The 13,133-nt window shown below is 44.3% G+C and overlaps 1 protein-coding gene across 1 annotated transcript; it reads left to right on the plus strand.

The window, feature by feature from the left end:
- Positions 1–295: 295 nt before the first annotated feature.
- On the plus strand, positions 296–12,122 carry SLC35A5 (solute carrier family 35 member A5). Its single transcript, XM_054163623.1, has 7 exons — positions 296–325; positions 2,471–2,623; positions 4,190–4,288; positions 5,924–6,045; positions 7,569–7,636; positions 9,028–9,823; positions 10,866–12,122. The coding sequence occupies exons 2-7, from the start codon at positions 2,494–2,496 to the stop codon at positions 10,932–10,934; spliced, it is 1,284 nt and encodes a 427-aa protein (XP_054019598.1). The 5' UTR covers positions 296–325; positions 2,471–2,493; the 3' UTR covers positions 10,935–12,122.
- Positions 12,123–13,133: the final 1,011 nt, after the last annotated feature.

A 13,133-nucleotide genomic window follows, 5' to 3' on the forward strand; every position in this document is an offset into this window, starting at 1 on the left:
GCGCCCGGCGCAGCGCTCAGTGCGCCTGCGCGGGACCGGTGAGGTTGGCGAGAGCCAAGCGCTCACCTGCACTGTAACGTGCGCAAAGCGGGAAAGAGCAGAGGGCGGCGCGGGGCACCGATGACTCCTGGAGCGCAGGCGCGCCCCGCCGTGCGCGGCGGTCACGTGGCTAAAGGGAGGAGCGCGCTTCCCCGTGGTCACGTGGCCGGAGCCGGTTGTCACAGGGCATGAGGTGCGCGCGCGCCCGCGGCGGGCGGCGGCGCGAGGACAGCCAGGGGGCGCGCGCTGCCGGGTGGGAGGGCCCCGCCCTGCCCCGCCCTTCCAGGTGAGGCCGGTGCGATGGGGCGGGGCGGGAGCTGGGCAGCGTCCTCCGTTGAAGCAGGGGAGCGGGGAGTTTAGTGCAGGACGCTGAGGGGCTAGCCGTGGTCCTGTACGGCCTGTCGGGCGGGGAACTGAGTTGAGGAGGCTGGTGATGGGCCCTGTGAGCATTCAGCGTGGGTGAGGTGCGGTGCAGTGCTGCGGCTTTTCCGGAGCCCGCGTGGCAGGTGTGATAGGCGGCGGCGTCTGATCGCCGGCTGCTGCCGCCTTGGAGCACGGCTCATGCTGCGAGGCTGCGGCCCCGCGCCTGGCTGCTTGGCGTCGACCTGAGGTAGCGACGTGGCACAGTGCGGTCAGCAGATCCAGGCGAGTGTTCCTTCGGTACGGGGGTGTGCTCTCGCCACTGCCGTGGGGTAGGTGGCGAGACTGTCTTCCTGAGGTCCGCCGAGCTGGTAGTCGGGGCCTGGCTTGAAGCCGCTGTTGTTGCCCCCTCCCGTGCCCTGTCGTGGTGCCGCGTTTCGGCTGGCCGCGCTGGGGTGAGACGGTGCCAGCTGTTAAAGGATGTCGCGGCCGTTAACAAAGTCCCGCCCGCAGCCGGTCCCGAGGGGCTCCCCCGGCACAGGGCCAGGTTCTGGCCGTCTGCTAGCCGTTTTTTCAGGCCTGCGGGACAATTAACGGTTCGTCCGAGTAACGGCAGCGCTAAAGATGAAGAACACGGGTATAGCCGAGACTCTGCTGCCAGCAATCCGTATTCCTGCCCCCGCCTCCGGTGCAAGGGCCGGAGCTGGGTAAGCTGGGCAAGGGCCCGCGCTGAGGCGCCGCTCTTGCGCCACAGCTGTAAAACTGCCTGGCTGGAATTAGGAACAAGAGCACTTTAAAAACTAATTAAAGAAAAATAAGCATTTAACTTACGTAATCCTTTTAGCTAATCAGCATTCTAACAGCTGCACTCTTCGTACAAACTGACATCTTCATGTCACCTTCTGAGTGACTCTGTATGCATTGGTTATCTGCCTTTGCTAGGTCCCTGTAGCATGTCCCTTTTAAAGAAAAAGATAACTGTAAAATGAGATCACAGAATCATAGAATGTTAGGGGTTGGAATGGACCTCTTGAGCTCATTGAGCCCAAGCCCCCTGCCAAAGCAGGATCATCTAGGGTAGGCTTCACAGGAACGCATGCAGGCAGGTTTTGAAAGTTTCCAGAGAAGGAGACTCCCCCCCTCTTTGGGCAGCCTGTTCCAGTGCTCTGTCACCCTCACCAGAAAGAAATGACTCCTTGTGTTGAGGTGGAGCCTCCTGCGTTGTAGCTTATCTGTTATTCCTTGTCTTATCACTGGGCACCACCAAAAAAACCCAACACTCTCACCTTTATCTTCACACCCACCCCTCAGATATTTATAGATGTTGATAAGATCCCCTGTCAGCATTCTGTTCTCAAGACTAAATAGTCCCCAGTCTCTCAGTCTTTCTTCATAGGAGAGATGTTCAAGCCCCACAATCATTCTCATAGCTTTCCAGCAGATCCCTGCCTCTCTTGAATTGAGGAGCCCAAAACTGAACACGGTATTCCAGTTGTGGTCTCACCAGGGCAGAGTAGAGGTGGAAGAGAACCTCCCTTGACCTGCTGGACACACTCTTAATGTACTTTAGTGTAATATTGCCCTTTTCCATGAGGGCACACTGTTGTCCCCTGAATAACTTGCTGTCCAGTAGGACTCCAAGTCTCTCTCCATGGAGCTGCTTTCCAGCAGGATGACCACTGGTCTGTAGTGGCGCCTGCACTTGTCCTTATGCAACTTGATGAGGTTCACCTTCGCCCAGCCTTCCAGCTTGTCCAGATTTGATTGGATGGCAGCACAGCCTTCCAGTGTGTCAGCCACCCCTCCCAGTTTCATATCATCAGAAAACTTGTTGAGAGTACTCTCAATCCCCTTCTCCAGGTCGTTGATGAAGATACTGAACAAAACTTGGCCCCATGCTGATCCTCCATGCTGATCCTTGGGGAACACCGCTGGCCACAGGCATGGTCGTGGCTTGTGGCATAGGCATCTTTTTGTATAAAGTAACACAAAGCAGTAAGATACATTTCACCTTGTGTAGCCAGTTTTGGGAAGTACTGTTTACAGTGTATCTTCATTTTGTCATCCAAAGGTCGTTGACACCAAGACAGCAGAATGAAGACCAAGTGCTGCGGTCGATTTGTGCTTTGCTCCAAGACAACCATCTACACCTTTCTGCTTGGAGGAGTCTTCATTGCCTTGGGCTCAAGTCGAATCCTCCTGATGAAGTATTCTGCCAATGAAGGTGCTGTTGGGTCATCAACATAGCATACCTCCAATTAAGACAGAGTTGGCATTTGGGGTAAAGTGGATACACAAAAGCCTGGTTGTCCACCTGCAGAGTTCTCAGCATAAATATTCTATTGTATAAGTAGTGGCATGTATGTTTTTTTACTGGAAAAACCTCTGTATAGCCACTGATCTAACATAACATGAGATCTTGGGTTACAAGGTCTATGGTCCAAGTGGAGAGTCACCCTTCAGTGACGAGCCAGTGAACTATTTTATGGCTGATTTTCAAAGGTTAGATTGTTGTGTGAGTACTATCAAAGGTTAGATTGTTGTGTGAGTACTATCAAAGGCACATGTCATGATGGAAATATTTGTCCTGCTTAGGAGGAAAGTATCATAGTGGGTGTGCTGTACCTGGCTATTATTAGTGTGCCTCTTTTCACCAAGTATTACCAAAATATGCTAACAAAGAACAGATACAGTCCTACAAGGTTATGTCATCTTGGAAGTAATTTTTCATGAAGGGGGGAAAAAGTAGAATGTTGCTGTTCAGTGCAAACATCCCCATTTAATTTTTATTTTTTTTAACAGTTACATTCCTTACTTCTTCCAAAAAGTTCTGTGGTAAACTGGGACCAAATGAGGAAAGATTTTAATCCCAGAAAGGAGGCCATTCAGAAAGTTGTATGCCATAACAGTCACATTATCACAGTATAACTAAGGTTGGAAGAGACCCCAAGGATCATCAAGTCCAACCTGTCTCGGTAGACCTCATGACTAAACCATGGCACCAAGTGCCACGTCCAGTCTCCCCTTGAACACCTCCAGGGACGGTGACTCCGCCACCTCCCTGGGCAGCACATTCCAATGGCGAATGGCTCACTCAGTGAAGAACTTTCTCCTCACTTTGAGTCTAAACCTCCCCTGGCGCAGCTTGAGACTGTGTCCTCTTGTTCTGGCGCTGGTTGCCTGGGAGAAGAGACCAACCCCTTCCTGGCAACAACCACCCTTCAGGTAGTTGTAGAGGGCAATGAGGTCACCCCTGATCCTTCTCTTCTCCAGGCTAAACAATCCCAGCTCCCTCAGCCTCTCCTCATAGGGCTTGTGCTCAAGGCCTCTCCCCAGCCTTGTTGCCCTTCTCTGGACACGTTCAAGAGTCTCAATGTCCTTCTTAAACTGAGGGGCCCAGAACTGGACACAGGACTCAAGGTGCGGCCTAACTAGTGCAGAGTACAGGGGCACAATGACCTCCCTGCTCCTGCTGGCCACACTATTCCTAATACAGGCCAGGATGCCATTGGCCTTCTTGGCCACCTGGGCACACTGCTGGCTCATGTTTAGGTGGGTGTCATTCAGCACCCCCAGGTCCCTCTCTGTTTGGGAGCTCTCCAGCCACTCTGACCCTAGCCTGTAGCTCTGCAGAGTATTTGTCATGAAAGTGCTGACATAGCCTTTTGGCATTTGTGAAAAGTGGCTACAGTTTGTACTGGAGAGGTTAAAATAGTTTCTTGCTCTAATTTATGAATTAGAAGAGGCAGAATCTGATTGTGTACTCTCGATGATTTGCTGAATCCCACAGATAACAAATATGATTACCTTCCTACGACAGTGAACATATGTTCTGAAGTAGTAAAACTGGTGCTGTGTGTGATTTTGGCACTGTGGGCTAAGAAAAAAGGTAAGTACCTATATTTAACTAACGTGTGTTGACTTTCTAAGGTTTATTGTACTTTTGATTTTTTTTTCTGTTGTTTGGGGTTTTTGGTTTGGGTTTTTTTAATGGTGGATTCACATGTGGACTAGGTCCTTCTGTTAAGGCTCACTGGAATTGTGTCTTTCATGCAGAATTATAACTAAACTTTACTTTCATAATTCTGCTTTGTGCTGTAAATTCAAGTGTTCTTGATTTGTTTGTATGGTAGTCAAAATAAAGACAGGTAAGTTGTGTTAGAAAGTGCAATGAAGTCACAAGTCTTAACATGTTAAGTATTTTAACACAGTGTTACACAAGAGTACTAAGAGTCTCCTCACTGAAGTCATAACTGAACAGAAGCTTCTGAGTTGCACAAACAAAAGATTTGGCCTGTGCATTCTGTTGTTCTGACCACTTGTATTTAGAAGCACCACCATCTTCCACTGGAGAAACTTTGTGGATGTGTAGTGGTGTTTGAATCAGGAGCAACACATCAATGGTATAATTCAAGGTACCTTTATTGTGGAGTCAAATCTTGGGGCTGCTGTTCAGAAATAGCAGTGTCAGGCTTCACTGGCTGCTGGGTTTGCATTGCAGGCTATTTTTCCTTTTTTTATTCCATGGCTTTTATGCCCTGGTGTAAGAAGGATGAGAAGTTAACTTCATAGTGAACAGACATTTAAATGGGAAGGGGGTGTCAGGCACTGAAGTCTGGTTTTGTCCACATCTCCATGCAACAGTCATAGCTCTGGCAAGCTGATGAGATTTTTGTGTCAACAGTTGAGTACTTAAGACAGTAAATAAATTCAGTCAATGTTTGCCACAATTGTCTACTGCTGCTAACACATCTTCCAGTTGTTGGGTTTTTTTGTTTGGTTGGGGTTTTTTAGTTTGTTTTTTTTTAATTCATATGTCTTGAACATTGCTGAGCTCCATTTCTTAGAGGTTCAGAAGAGGGTTAGATACCATTTGTAGTCTTAAATCTGTGCTAACAAAGTCCTATCAGAGTAGTCTAAGGTTTGTCTCGGTCTTCCTCCTATAGTGTGTGTCCTGAATACCTGAGTAAATGTCATTCTTTGTGCCTAGTTCTTTTTTCCTTCCTATATGTTCTCTTTTTACCCAGATCATGTGCTGTGTGCTACAGATACTGAGTTCTGGTTTATTTCATATTTCTGATACTGCTGGCTGCCCTGTGTGTGCTGTGTGAACAGATTCACTGTGTTATTGGTTCAGTTCTTGATTTGATTGAGAATTATCAGCAAAATCATACCAAGTATCAATGTTGCTGTTGTATGGGGACTTTGGGGTACTTTTTGGCCTTCAAAGAATAGCTTATAATTGAGTTTTTGCTACTAGTGGACAAGTACTCTGATGGGGTTAGCAGGTTCCTTGACAATTCCCTGCTGAAGCAAGGAAGTGAATGTCTGTAGGCATGGGATGTTCTGCCTATGTATTCTGCCCTGGACCTGTTCTCTGTGTCACCAGAGGGTTGTGGTACCTTACTTTCTTTCAGTTCAGTGGTGTTCCTGAAAACAAAACAGTGATATGTATTCTTTTACAAGGGGATGGTCTTTTGATAATAAGAAAGATGTCTTTCTTACTGATTTCTTTTCCTTTCAGATCATGCCTTTGAGTGTCTTTCCTGGAAGAATTTTTTTAATTCCATGAAATGGTCAATTCCTGCCTTTCTTTACTTTTTGGATAACTTGATTGTCTTCTATGTACTGTCCTACCTCCAGCCAGTAAGTACACATACAGTGAACAAGGTGTCTCCCAGTGGCATAGTCGGTAGGTAGCATTGCCCTTAGGCTGTCTACAGTTTTAACACTGGCAAGGCAAGGTCTGCAGGTAAAAGAATAGTCTGTTTCCTGGCCACTCAGACCTTCCCATCCTCTTGCCCACTGGTCAGTGTTGTACAGCTCTCAGTAGAGGAGAGTCTCTAACAATTTTCTCCATCCAGAGTGATTTAAATAGGCAGAGTTGCTTAAGTACTGGGCAGATTTTCATTGCTTTTTGTCCTTTGGTTTCTTCAAATCTGTATTTCTCTCTCAGTTCATTTGCTAATCCTGCTAGTATTTGAGCTGCACTTTTCTGTGAGGCTTCTACTCCTTTGTGTGTGTGACTTCCCATGATGACTTGTTTTCTTTTCTCACCCAAATGTAATGCCACAAAGAGATTAAGTGTAACAGGAATTGTTTGACTTTTAAATTTTTGCATTTGTTTATCAGTTACATTTAAGAAGAAAATTTCACTGGTACTTTCTTTTAGCTACACTATTATACAGCTAGTCCCAAATTAGACAGGAGCTTTAGAGCTGTCTGCAGTTCTACTTCGAAATAGGTGATGTTTTTTAGTACAGTGGCAATCTTGAAAATTCAGGCCAAGTGCCTCCTTACCTTTGATAAATCATAGAATCACAGAATGGTAGGGGTTGGAAGGGACCTCCAGAGATCATCTAGTTCAAACCCCTGCCAAAGCATGAATACATAGGGCAGGTTGTATATAAATGCATCCAGTCTTGAAAACCTTTGGAGAAGGAGACTCCACAACCTCTCTGGACAGCCTGTTCCAGTGAACCAACACACTCACAGCAAAGAAATTTTTCCTTATATTGAGGTGGAACTTCCTATGTTCTCATTGGTGTCCATTGCCCCTCATTCAATCACAGGCAACCAGGGGAAGAGACTGGCTACTTCTTGACACCCACCCTTCAGTTATTTGTAAACATTAATGAGACCCTCTCTCAGTCTTCTCCAGACTAATGAAGGCAGCAGATGCACTTGACATAAAAGAAGTTTATTTTCTGCAAGTGCCTTGTCCAAGTTTGGGATTTCATGAATGCTGCAAGCTTGCATTGCAGCCAGAAGCACCCTCCCCTTCTCCAGTTCTTATTTTCATATTGAAACAACTTCCTCCTTTAGCTGGCACAGCTAGTTTTGCAGCTAACTGATCAAACTGACCTGACAGGAAACTAAATAGTTTTGTAAGTTCGTTTTCTCTGGATTGGTTTCCTCACATCTTTGTTTCAGCACAGCTTTCCTCATTACAGAAGAGCTTAGGCTCTGTGGTTTGCTTGAGGTTTTGAAATGGCACTTGAATATCATTTAGGGGCATGTTGTTCTAGCAGTTGGGTAAGGTAGAAATTTCTGTACCAGGAAGATGCTTTTCACTCTGGTACATCAATGAAAGGTGAACACTTGAAGTTGGTGGGCTTGTGATGTCCTCTCTGCATTTGGAGTGTAACTGTTTCCCATTTCCTTTTTAGGCAATGGCTGTGCTCTTCTCAAATTTTGTCATTATAACAACAGCTCTTCTCTTCAGGATAGTCCTAAAGTAAGTAATATTCACACACACAAAGAAAATTTTCTGTCTTCCTAGCCTTGATGAAGAAGTTAATTCTTTCTCTTTATCTGATGGGAACAATAATTCCATTTTCTTATGGCTATCCCTACTTGGAGAGATGGCTTTGTTTTCTACATCTGAAGGTGTAGGCAGTAACAGCTTATTAGGAGTCTCTTCTTAACCTCTATACATTTGGTCAGCTGTAATAGAAAATAACTGAAATTGTGATTATAAAGTTGTTGGTCAAAATTAAGGTTTGTGTAATTTCCTTTGTACTTAGAGCTACAAAGATGATTAGGGGACCTTTGTCTTAAAAGGAAAGACTGAGAATTGGGTCTTTTTAGTCTGGAAAAGAGAAGACTGAAGGGGGATCTCATAAATGCTTATCAATACTTCAAGGGTGGGTGGCAGGAGGATGGGACCAGTCTTCTTACAGTGGCCTCCAGTGACAGGACAATGGGTAGCAAGCACAAAGTTGAGCATTAGAAATTCCATCTAAACATAAGGAGGAACTTCTTTAATGTAAAGGTGATGGACCAGTGGAATAGACAGCTCAGAGAGATGGTGGAGTCTCCACCTCTGGGGGAGTCTCCATCTCTGGAAACATCCAAAACCCAACTGGACATGTTCCTGTGTGACTTTATTTAGGTGAAGGCAAGGGGGGTTGGACTCGATGATCTCTGGAGGTCCCTTCCAACCCCTACCAGTCTGTGATTCTGTGATTAAATCTTGTATTTCATGATTAGCAGTACTTCTGTCCAGTCTGTTCTAATTTATTGAATATAAATGTCATTTACCAAAGGAGAATGAGGTACATAAAAGAGGTATCTTCTGTGATACTGTGCCAGCCTTGATGTGTTTCCAGTCAGCTGCATAATTTATGTTAAAAAGGTTTTATGTCCCTATGTGACAAAAGCAAGACTCTGTCCTGCGTGTTCCTCTTTGCCTGTTTGTGCAGAAAATTGTGGGGGATAATGTGAAATGCAGTGAAAGCTTCCCAAAGAGAGAGAGTAATTATTATATTGTCTGTGATTTCTTTTTATCAATCAGACCTGTGCTCCTATGGAGACAATAGCTGCTTTTAAGTTGTCAAGCAGTTAGTATCTAGAGCTGACATGATCTTGAATGACTTTTCATTAGATTGTACATACAGAATACTCCATTTTATATTTCTGTGAGTGCTAGGCTGGCCCCCCTTGCCATAGAAAAGCATGCTGCATTTTGGCATTTTACTGTCAGTTCTGAAAAGCCAAGCATTTGTTTCTCAGTACCTGTGTCCATCTCCTCTGTCTGTGATGTCTGTCTTATGTGTCTTCTTCTCATGTACCTGAATTTGTGCCACTGTGTTTCTCAAGTTAGTGGCTCTTTTTGTCTGCTCCTAGGCGAAAGCTCTCTTGGGTACAATGGGCATCTCTGGTCATTTTATTCCTGTCCATCGTTGCGCTGACTCTTGGAACTGGAGGGCATCAGCAAAGCTTGGCTGTACATGGATTCCATCACAGTATGTTTTTCAGTCCATCCAACCACTGCCTTCTCTATGCCGGACCTGAGGAAGCATGCCTGGAAAAGGGCAACTGCGTATCACCAAGTTTCCTTCCCAGCTTCCAGTGGAACGTCACCAGTACTATGGCAGGAGCACTGAAGCCTCTCCGCCTCAGCCTGGGCCATCTGCTTATTCTAGTGCAGTGTTTCATTTCTGCCCTGGCTAACATCTATAACGAAAAGATCTTGAAAGATGGAGATCAGCTTGCTGAAAGCATCTTCACACAGAACAGCAAACTCTATGCCTTTGGGGTGCTGTTCAATGGGCTTATGCTGGGGCTGCGGACTAAGGACCGGAGGCAAATAGAGAACTGTGGTTTCTTTTATGGGCACAATGTCTTCTCAGTGGCTCTCATATTTGTCACAGCATTCCTGGGGCTGTCTGTAGCCTTCATCTTGAAGTTCCGAGACAATATGTTCCATGTTATGACTGCTCAGATCACCACTGTCATCATCACCACCGTCTCTTTCATCATTTTTGACTTCAGGCCTTCTCTGGAGTTCTTTTTGGAAGCTCCTGTAGTGCTCCTCTCCATATTCATTTACAATTCCAGTAAACCAAGAGGCCTAGAGTACATCACTCTGCGGGAAAGGGGCAAACTGGTCAAAGGAGATGCATGGGAGAGGTCAAGCGGGGTAAGGCTTTTCAGTACTTGTCTCCTGGTTTCTCTTTTGTTTCACCTCCATCAAATGTCAGGAAGATTCATTTTCACTGGACTCAGCCCTCCTCTCAAACACCAAAACTCCTCAGTACTTCTTAAAATCTTTTTAAACAGATTTGGTATTGCTTTGCATATTCCACTTCTTCGATTCATGAAGCCTGGATAAGCATTGCTTTCATGCTGTGACCATGGACAATCCTGTGAGCAAATCCAGCTTTCCATAAATCCTCTCTTCAAACCTTTATAACCAAAACAATTTCCTGGCCCTGGGCCTCAAGAAATGGGAATTGATACCTGGGAAATAATTGTACTTAAGTAGAACTGATAGCTGACCCCACATCATGAAGAAGTTAATATATTTGATGTTAAGATTATGTTACTACCTTAACAGCCAAAGATAACCTGAAGACAAAAAGATAACGTTTAAATACAGAGTTTTATCACTTCCCCCCCCCCCCCCCCTTTGTTTTGTAACACATCTCAACCAGCAGAGTGTGCTGTCTTCACTTAATTCTAAGAAACATTAAACTGGGAAGGGATGCTTTCCAGAAACTGGATGTGGTGCCTTTTTTAGCTTGTTGTTTAACAAGCACTAAATAATACAAAATCATATGGTTTTTTTCTCTGGAGCAGGTGTTACATGTTTTAACACTTGAAAATGAGCAGCTATGGTAAAACCAAACAAATGTGAGCAGGCTTCCTGATGAAGGAATGGGCTATGTGCTGTTTTATGGAGTGAGTCACTGAATGTTCAAGGGGGTGGTTTTTAGGAGTGTGTGTGTCTCGGAGCAAGATTATAACACACTGGTAAGAGATTTAAGTTGCAGGGTTTAAGTTTTATATAAGTGATGTTTTTAAAGGAAACTTTACTGCCTTTTTATTTTCTTTTCCAATTTTTTTATCTTTTTTTCTTTTTACATTTTTTTTCCTTTTTTTTTTTTTTTCCCTTTTTTCTTTGTATCAGTAACAAGATAACTTTGCTCACATTTGTTCTCTTTTGTTTCTTGTTCCTGTAGGATGGAGAAGAGTTTGAGAGACTGAACAAACCAAGCAGTGACATGGATACAGATGAAGATTCCCTCTAGCATGAGGCTGGCTCAGAGGAGTGCTATATTACTCATAGTGAGAGAATGTTAATATTCTATTAAAATAGCAAAGGGTCAGTTTTCCTCCCTTGCAGACCAGTTGAGACTGCTTTAGGACTGGATGTCATAGGTGAATGAGGAAAACACTGATACCATATGTACAGTGAGTTGCATTCCGTCCTATCCATCAGAAATTCAGAAGCCTGTTGAAAGAAATAACATTTGCAGCTGATGCAAACAAGAAGAGGCTTGGACCCTGGGCTGAGTGGTCTTGGTGACAGGTGCTGCACTGTGGAGAGCAGTCCTGGACTCTAATCATGTCTTCACTGCGGTGGTTGATTGTCTCGAGTCACTCTAACTTCCTCTATGAATTCCTTGGTTAGCAAAGCAAAGATGAAACTCTTCACCTCCAGAAGTGATGTGAGCATTGATTAATGTTTTTGCTGCGTCTTCCAATGTACAAATGCTCCAATAAGTTTTCTTTTCATAAATAATGAGTCATATTGGCTGTTTTACTGTATTTTGGTAATTCAAATTGACATATCCCTAGCCGAGTAAAAGCGTCCCTCTGAATCAGGCTCATCAGACTTTGACTTGAGAATGTGTAATAAATCAGATCATGTGGGGTTAAGGGTATGTTGATCCATCAGACAGGTGTCTAGTGTGTGACTTGAGTTTGAATGGTCTTAATTCTGTCTTCATTCCTGTTTTTACCTCAGTGTAACTCTATACTGACTCCTGTGGAGTCCTTTCTTTGTGATTTTTCTCTGATGTGACTGAGAGCAGAACAGATGTCACTGATTTCAGCCACTAGTTGTCCTCACATTTTCAGTGTGAGACCTTTGTGTGCCTGTCTCCCAGCGTCTGGGGACATGGAAATGTGGAATGCCTTCATAGCAGATAGTGAATTTTACTTGCAACTTACGTGGCCTAACTTTGAAAGAGCTTGAATAAAACAAAAGTGTGTTGTACGTTGTGAATGCCTTGCAGGGTCTTTTTTCTGTGTTTTACAAGGCTTTTTCTGTGTAGAAGCTTAGTTTGCTCTGAGGCAATTACCTGAAAACCATTATTGCACAACTAACAGAGATGCCCTTCAGCACCTGGAGCACTGAGCAGGAGGTTGCAGGTGGTATTATCATTTGGTATTGCTCCACCCTGTCAGACTGATAAGGTCTTGCATTCATTTTGTAGAGGGAGAAATTCTGCAGAGTGCCAGGCATAGTGATCTCGGAATCACTGTTAAGGCATCTGCTGGATTGTATTTTGAGTGAGATGAAAAATTGGTTCCAAATAATTCAGAGAATTTTGAAAGGGGGAAGGGAATAGGAATGCAGATAAGAGATTCTTGGTATGTTCCTAAAGCCTCTTCTCTCAGAACACTGGAAAAGATGTTGGTTTATAATTTCCTCCCTTCAAAAATGTCTTTCATAGTTGAAAGATACTGTCAAATGAATTCTTGAGAAGATAAGCAATGAGTTCAGTGTCAAAGCCTCATACCACAGTGTGGAGTAATCAGTTAGTGAGCATTTCTCTGTAGACTGCAGACAGTCCTGCCTTTGTTCCCTTGAGCCATCCTGTGTATAACAGCTTATGTATCATGTATTGATGGCTCATTGCTATATTAATTAACATACCTCCTGTCATTGATCTATCAAGAGAGGCATTTTTTTCTGTATGTGGCCATCACTATCAAGTTAGAAGCTAGGAATCTAAAATTATTGTCACTCCTTACTCTTTTCTAGGACTATCAAGTTTATTTCTAGGGTACATTAAGAATAACTGTACAAAGCAAAATGAATGTTGTGGTTGAAAAATTCTTTACAGCTACTCTCACTGTCCTTGTATAGGAGACCATTTCAACAGAGTGAATCCTAGTTGTTTGCAGAATCATAGAATGGCCTAGGTTGGAAGGAACCTTAGAGACTGTCTACTGCGACCTCCCTGCCATAGGCAGGGATGCCTCTCAACTAGACTTGGTTGCTCAAGGCCTCATCCAACCTGACCTTGAACACCTCCAGGAAGGGGACATCCATAACCTCTCTGGCCAACCTGTTCCAATGTCTCACCACTTTAAAGAATTTCTTTTTGACATCCGGTCTAAATCTACCCTCTTCCAGCTTAAAGTCATTACACTTCATCCTATCATTGCTAAAGACTTTTTGGTAATTATAAGCCAGTTTGTAACAAAGCCAGGAATTA

Source organism: Dryobates pubescens, chromosome 8, assembly GCF_014839835.1.
Source record: "Dryobates pubescens isolate bDryPub1 chromosome 8, bDryPub1.pri, whole genome shotgun sequence".
In the NCBI taxonomy this organism is placed as follows: domain Eukaryota; kingdom Metazoa; phylum Chordata; class Aves; order Piciformes; family Picidae; genus Dryobates; species Dryobates pubescens.